This window comes from Limulus polyphemus, unplaced genomic scaffold (assembly GCF_000517525.1).
Source record: "Limulus polyphemus unplaced genomic scaffold, Limulus_polyphemus-2.1.2 Scaffold369, whole genome shotgun sequence".
NCBI classification, from domain to species: domain Eukaryota; kingdom Metazoa; phylum Arthropoda; class Merostomata; order Xiphosura; family Limulidae; genus Limulus; species Limulus polyphemus.
The window spans coordinates 321033-329373 of record NW_013665979.1 but is presented as its reverse complement, the minus strand read 5'-3'; the positions used below and the strand labels follow the sequence as shown (position 1 = coordinate 329373).

Genomic DNA, 8341 nt, shown 5'->3' with positions numbered 1-8341 from the left:
TAGAATTCAAGTTAAGTGCTACTAACAGAGTATCATTAACTCTAATCGCATGCATTACGCAGATCAGTACACTTTAGAATTCAAGTTAAGTGCTACTAACAGAGTATCATTAACTCTAATCGCATTCATTACGCAGATGAGTACACTTTAGAATTCAAGTTAAGCAGAAACTACTGTATAAACTTGATACGATGTTGCTTTTCGAAAAGCATACTCTTCTTCTCGAAAAACAGATACAAAATTTAGGGGATTTTAAAAACTATTCTCGGCGTTAGATTTTGGAAACTTTGTGATTTTTCAGATAACCACAGGAAAATTAACTTCTTAGAAACACACACACATAGTGACATCTGACGGAAAATACTTTTGGATAATATAATTATTATTAAAATTTCTTTCTTCCATTATACAGGTCATGAGAGATATTTATTCCATTAGTTGCAGAAACAGCCGAATGTGTCGATGCTACACGAAAGTATGAAATAAATTACTGTTGGGAACCAAAAGCAAATTATTCTCAATATAACCAACACAAAGCTGTATGTTAAAGTTCTTACAAAAATATATCTTCATAACTATGAGTTTTGATAGTTTGGACTTTGATAGACTGGCCTTATCTACATCATTTTAATAATTCCGTAACAGAACAGCAGCATTTTAACGATTCGGTAACAGAGCAATAACATTTTAGTAATTCAATAAGAGAGCAGTAAAATTATAACGATCTAGTAATCGAACATTAACGTTTTAACCAGTCAGTAACATAACAGTAACATTTTAACCATTTACTTAGAATAGCGGAATTTTAACCATTCAGTAACAAAATATCAATATTTTAACTATTAAGCATCAGAACACCAATATTTAAACCATTCAGCAACAGAACAGCACGTTTTAACCATACAATAACAGAACAACAACATTTTAACCCTACAGTAGCAGAACAGCAATGTTTTAATCATTTAAGCATTTTAAGCATTCCATAACAGAACATTAAACTTATAATCATTCAGTAACAGAACAACAGCACTTAAACATTTATTAATACAACAGTAACATTTTTGCATCTAGCTGTCAGTGTAACAGTTCTAGATGTTCGAATCTCTCGATATCTCAGGAGAAAATAACCACAGGTAATTATTGTAACGTGTCGTATACTTTTTCGGCGTCCCCAAATGGAACAAACTCATTCGAAATCCAAAGGAACAAAATGCTACCTCTCAATTTTACTTTTAAGCAAGAATAAGTGACTACCTTTCATTATACACCTTAAACAGTTTCATTCCTCCTCACCTGAGCATATAGAGTATTTCTCCAGAAGGATTGATTCTCACTAACACATTGGGAACAGTTACATACTGGAACTCTGCATTTTTGGCATTAGCGAAAAAAACCTCCGGTTTCCATATTCGTTTAACCAAGACTGGATCGTTCAGATCGAGCGGTCTGGATAAGTTATGTGTCTGTAGACGACTGTCGTGCCACATCTGACGTAGGTAAAGATCCACTTCATAGTCCTGAGAGTGAAAAGTATCGAAGTTATTAATGTATTACGAGTCTTACGAAGAAAATAAAAATACATAAACTGCCAAAACAGGGGAAGACGAAATCAGTTACGTTTTATTTGTAGCATAAACATAAGACTGTTTAACATATTCAGATACCGCGTTATTTATTTTTTGTATTAATTATTTACTTGTTCAGCGAACAACGAGGAATTTATCATGGTTGATATAGCGCTTTGACGTTGAAAGCAAATTATCTTTTTATAAAAAAGCAAAAACATTCCAAGAAACGCTATGTAACGTTGAAAAGAATGTTTGTTTTACTGGAATGTTTAACTATCCAAGGATGTGACTGACCACTAAACAACAGAATTGTCGCACAACGTGTTTTGTCTTGCGAGCGAATATGCGCAAAGAGACATTCCAAAATCGCTCTTTGCAGTTCAACCAAGTTAAGTGGAAACGTTAACTGACATTCAGAAACCAACTGATTGAGTTTCGGTCACAAAGTTCAAGGGCACGAAAAATATGTATCAGTAGGAAACAATTACCAATAAAACACAAGTTTAACTTGTTTAAGATTTTCAAGTCTATGAGTTGTAATCAGTATGACCTGGCCTTTAGAAAATCATATTTGAATTTTCATTATGAGTGGTATCTAGGTTTCATCTTATATAAGCTTCGTAGTGCGGTCGTACGTGTATTAGACTAGAAGGAACGCACTGCCAACTTTTGGACTATTATATACCAGCTAATAGTGGGATTAATAGGTACATTATAACGCTTCCACGGCTGAAAGGGCTAGAATATTCGGGAACGGGATTCGAACTAACGCCCCTCAAATTTCAAGTAGAGTACCCTAACCACCCAGACACAACAAGTCTTGTAATTAAATAGAGTAAATTTCTGGTTGTAGTTGAAATATGCAAATATTATTAACTATAAAATGATCGACGAATTATTCTCTGTTACAGTAATTATTTTAGTCAGGCTGTGATTTAGGAACTCCAATACAAAAAGCTCAGTCGACTGAGGTTCTATCTTAGGATGTATGTTTCTTGGGAAATAATGAAGTTCGCCAGGAAACGTGCATTTTAACTGGTATCTGGTAATGCTTAATACACTCTGTGTTACATGAGTTTGTTCCAATATCCTTTTAAAGTACATACGGATATTTAAACTTCCGTGTCATTGTATTTGATTTCTGTGGCACGTGCTGTTTTAATGCAAGTGTGATATTCTTTATTGGCAAGGGAGTTTTCTCAGTCACTACAGAACACAAATTGAAAGGATATATTTGACAGTCTTTTTTCCCCTCAGATTTCACAGCAATCTCCAACTAAACAATACTAAACAATTTACAAGATATAAAAACAAACACCAAACAGTCTGTTAGATCGAAATAGAGACATTACTTCAAATTAGAACCTAATACGCTTCTTTACATCACTTTTTCTTAGCTTTAAGGACCAATCATGGTTACTAACCCTATTACGTTATAGGATAGATAGATAAATATTGACTAAATGGTTTGATGCTACTTTTAATACGACTGGAAAGTAAAGAAAATGATTTTCAAACACAACTTAAATACAAATCTAATATTAACCACAAAAATTATTAAAACATTCAATATAGAAGTGATACATGTGTTAAAAAGTTTAAACTCAGTTAGTCTACAGTAGCCTGGACTAAAATTGGTCACTCTCAGCGTTAGTCTACAGTAACCTGATCTAAAATTGGTCCTTCTCAGCGTTAGTCTACAGTAGCCTGATCTAAAACTGGTCATTTTCAGCGTTAGTGTACAGTAGCCTGGTCTAAAATTGGTCATTCTCGGTGTTAGTTTCCAATAGTCTGATCTAAAATTGGTCATTCTGAACGTTAATTTGCAGTAGCCTGGTCTACAATTGGTCATTCTCAGCGTTAGTTTGAAATAGTCTGGTCTAAAATCGATCATTCTCATAGCTAGTTTACATAGTTTGGTCTAACATTGGTTATTCTTAGCGTTAGTTTGCAGTAGCCTGGTCTATAATTGGTCATTCTCAGTGTTAGTTTGAAATAGTCTGGTCTAAAATCGATCATTCTCAACGCTATTTTACATAACTTGGTCTAATATTGGTTATTTTCAACGTTAGTTTGCAGTAGCCTGGTCTACAATTGGTCATTATCAACGTTAGTTTGCAGTAGTCTGATCTAACGTTGATCTATCTTCCTTGACATATTAGTTTGCAGTAGTTTGGTCTAACATTTAATTCTCATCTAGATAACATGCTGAATATACTGAATATATCTACAGTTATTTCCATAAAACTTTACAACGTGTGACTTGTTCCACACTTGGAGTAATGTTTTAAACAAGGAATTAGAATTGGATTTTTGAACTTGAACGACACGTAGATACATGTGGTCATAACGATCAGTCAGAAATCCTTAGAATTCAGACATAACTATCCATAATTTTGAAATACGAACAAGAGAGAAATTAGCCGGCTAACAGCACCCGATTTCGCAAGGGCTTTGGCCGGTTTTTTGAGCCGAATAATGAGAATAACTGTTACTTTTATAATGCGGTGTGTCCAGCTGCATTGTTTCTGGAACCACGGGCCCTTCAATCCCTAGTCCGATACGTTAATCACCAGTTCACGTGCTTTCAGTGGCACAGCAGCTAGCCTGCGGACTTATAACGCTAGAAACCGGGTTTCGATACCCTTGGTATGCACAGTACAGATAGCCCACTGTGTAGCTTTGTGTTTAACTACAAACAAAGAAATCAGCCCACATCAGGCCCTTTAAGTAAAGATCCTTTATCAAGAGCTTTTTTAACGATATATTGTGAACTACTGGGGAGAAAAATAGGTTTTATTGCTACGTTACTTATATGATTATTATTCTAGATAATAAGAAAGAAAAAGCTAATAGACTAAATAATTATCTTTTATTAAGACTTGTTAAAGAATAAGCTCAGACAGTTTGAGCTTAGATCAACTTTAGGCATTACTGAATGTCAGTAAAAAATTTCATTGGTCTGAAAATAACGTCAATAATTATTTTAAAATGATCAAAGATTCAATAATCAAATGTTTATCTGTCATAAAATACTTCACATTTAAACTTATTGGAAGAAACAAACAAACACTGTAACGGTAGGATTAGTTTAATCCAAAACAGATGCTTTACGACCAATAAAAAAAATATGAAACTCAGTTTGTGAATCAGCTGATTCCGTAAGTTCAGTCGGTGTCTTTCACGTTAGTTTTTTTTTTTTTTCATGACAACATCAGCAAGTACATTATCTGTGAATTCAACTAAAACGTTAAAAACACGTTTCCACACGTACATTACAATAATGTATACCGTATTGCCCCTAACTAATAATAATCCAGGGGCATTTCAAGCTACAAAGGGGGGGGGGCGTTAATTATAGTTCGTAATTCTATTTTTCACATGTGATTTATTGATTTCAATGCTAATAAAAGTGTGTGTCTATTTGTTTGTTTGTTTTTGTTTCAAATCAAAATTACGGTAATAAAAGTGGATTATATGTTGGATTACTATTGCTGTCACAGAAGGTAACCTTTATAAAAATACCGGGTAAGGCAATAATTAGAGAGGGGCGTTAATTAGGGGCAATGCGGTAATTTTCTAGTGGATAACAAATTTTGTATTTGTTTATCAAAGACTGTTAATTTTAGAAGAAAAAGGCCGCTCTTATCTTATTATTTATTGTAACGTTTAATCCAGTTTTTGTTTTCTTTTAGTGCAAAGCTACACAATGGGCTATTCGCGCGCTGTCCTCCGCAGATAATCAAACTCCGGATTTATACTCTGTATGTCCGTAAACGTACATTAGTTTGAAAATGTGCATAAGGCGTTAGTTAAAATATTTTATTATATCGTAAGCCTTATTAAGATAGCAAAATTATCAACATAGATCTTGTATCAAAGATATATGTATTTAATTGGCAAAACGTTCCAAATTCTAATTAGCTTATAGTGTAGTATTAACGTCATTTGTTTAATTCTTTATTTATGGTATTTGCTATAAGTTTATAGCCTTAAAAGAGCAACTGTCGCTATTTTTATTTCCTTGAATTAAAACATCGAAATCCCTTTATTTTTTGCTCTACTGAGAAGTATAACAGTACACCTACGAAAGAAAACATAATTGTGGACAAAACCAGTATATAGTGATGGAGATAGACACAATAATAAAACAGAAATAATAATTTTTATTGATGTTTAATATCAATCTGCATAATGTGATGTCTGTTCCGTGTCCACCGAGTGTATCAAACCCATATTACGAGCCTTCAAAAATCAAAGCGACATAATGGGATGTCTGCTCCGTGTCCGCCGAGTGTATCAAACCCATGTTACTAGCCTTCAAAATCAAAGCGACATAATGGGATGTCTGCTCCGTGTCCGCCGAGTATATTGAACCCATGTTACGAGCCTTCAAAATCAAAGCGACATAATGGGATGTCTGCTCCGTGTCCACCGAGTGTATCAAACCCATGTTAGGAGCCTTCAAAATCAAAGCGACATAATGAGATGTCTGCTCCGTGTCCGCCGAGTGTATCGAACCCATGTTACGAGCCTTCAAAATGAAAGCGACATAATGGGATGTCTGCTCCGTGTCCGCCGAGTGTATAAAACCCATGTTACGAGCCTTCAAAATCAAAGCGACATAATGGGATGTCTGCTCCGTGTCCGCCGAGTGTATAAAACCCATGTTACGAACCTTCAAGTTTTACATATTGCTAAAATCAATTGAAAGTAGATGATTCTTATGGTGAATAAAATATTTCGCTTGTGTAAAACTACAAGTTAACGATACCTTTAGACTATATGATGCAATGGAACATTGTAATAAATTATTTTCATTTAATATTCCAAGTATGAATTGTCAAAGTGGGGAAAGCGTCAGTTAAATTACACTTTTTCAATTCTTTATTTAAGAATAACTTGTATCTTGTAAGCTGACTGAACGTTATGAAATATTATTTGGTTTACGGTCGAAAATACCAATTACAGCGAGGATATCAAACTGATAAAACAATGACTTATAATCTTTATAGGTAAAAACGTAAGAAAAGTATACTGAATTAGCTCTAGTCATTAGTAGGTTAATTTTTAGTTTTGATCTAAGTAGATACTTGCTCTGATTGGAAGTTAATATCAAATATATTGTATGATTATTATCTTAGTACAAGGACGAAGAGTACAAAATCTCCGTTTGTCAAACAAGATTTATGACCAAGAGAAAAAAAATTATCAACTCCAAGAATCAAGTGTATCAATATATATTCCATCACAATTGTGTTGTTCAAAGTTTTATAACATAATACAAATAATATATTTTAACCATTGTATAAAGGCTGCCCTTTTCACGTTGTTTAAACTGTTTGAATGTGATATTAATTTCAGTTAGGTTGAGTTCGAATAGAGTACATTTGCACGTGTATTAAACCCAAATTATGGACATTATACTTGTGGTAATCAGTATCCGATAAACTTTATCCATGTTTGAAATCAACGATAATTTCTTGTACGTCAACTTAATTATCGTCTCATTTTAAGAATGTGGTTGAAGTTAGGCCATTCTAGTGTTTAAATGTATTCTGTCGATTCATATTCATTACCAATTATGTATAGCGTTTACTGATTACTGTACTTCGTGAATTTGCTTCAAAGTTTTGACGAATTAGTTTTTAGAACCTCAAACCATGGGATAAAGAAATTTAAAGTTATTTTATTCCTTTATGCCCTCTACTGGAAGTATTAAAACTCTGTACGTGTTGTACAATATTTTACAATTATACTATTTCACCTGCCTCTCCAAACCAGTATAAAGAATATAAATGTTACTTTTTTTTACCTTATAACATAATGTATCATAACATATTTTAAAACTAAAGTAACATTGTAAACCCGATCTAGCAGTTGTACATGTACGAAGACCTATATAATAATATTTCGTAGCATTCTAAGTTTACTAAGGATAATAATATTTCGTAGCATTCTAAGTCTATTAAGGATAATAATATTTCGTAACATTCTAAGTCTACCAAGGATAATATTATTTCTTAACATTCTAAGTCTACTAAGGATAATATTATTTCTTAACTTTCTAAGTCTACTAAGGATAATAATATTTCTTAACATTCTAAGTCTACTAAGGATAATAATATTTCGTAACATTCTAAGTCTACTAAGGATAATAATATTTCTTAACATTCTAAGTCTAATAAGGATAATAATATTTCGTAACATTCTAAGTCTACTAAGGATAATAATATTTCGTAACATTCTAAGTCTACTAAGGATAATAATATTTCGTACTTTTCCGTCGTTCTACTCCTTCTGGTTTAGCTACAATATGACAATAAATTGAGTGGACTCTGTGGGTTTGAAATCAACAATCAAAATGAAAAAATAAAATAAAATAAAGGTAAACAAAAGAGTTAGAATGATTAACTTTTTGATAACTTCACAAAGCATGGCGCCACCATAATTTGTGTTACAACACCAACTTTCTTTACTTATAGTACAATACACTTGTATTACGAAAACAACTCTCGTTTATTATAATAAACAACACTTGTGTTACAACACCAACTCTCGTTTATTATAATAAACAAAACTTGTGTTAGAACACCAACTCTCGTTTATTATAATAAACAAAACTTGTGTTACAACACCAACTCTCGTTTATTATAATAAACAACACTTGTGTTACAACACCAACTCTCGTTTATTATAATAAACAAAAACTTGTGTTAGAACACCAACTCTCGTTTATTATAATAAACAAAAACTTGTGTTACAACACCAAC

The 8341-nt window shown here is 32.8% G+C and overlaps 1 protein-coding gene across 2 annotated transcripts in view; it reads right to left on the bottom strand.

Annotated features, from left to right (window-relative positions):
* Positions 1-8341, bottom strand: part of LOC106457749 (glycine receptor subunit alpha-2-like) — a 93140-nt gene that overhangs the window by 36310 nt on the left and 48489 nt on the right. For both annotated transcript variants that reach the window (XM_022383770.1, XM_022383772.1), the window contains one exon: positions 1294-1517. In XM_022383770.1, coding sequence (XP_022239478.1) covers positions 1294-1517 — 224 coding nt within the window. The remainder of the gene's footprint in view (positions 1-1293; positions 1518-8341) is intronic.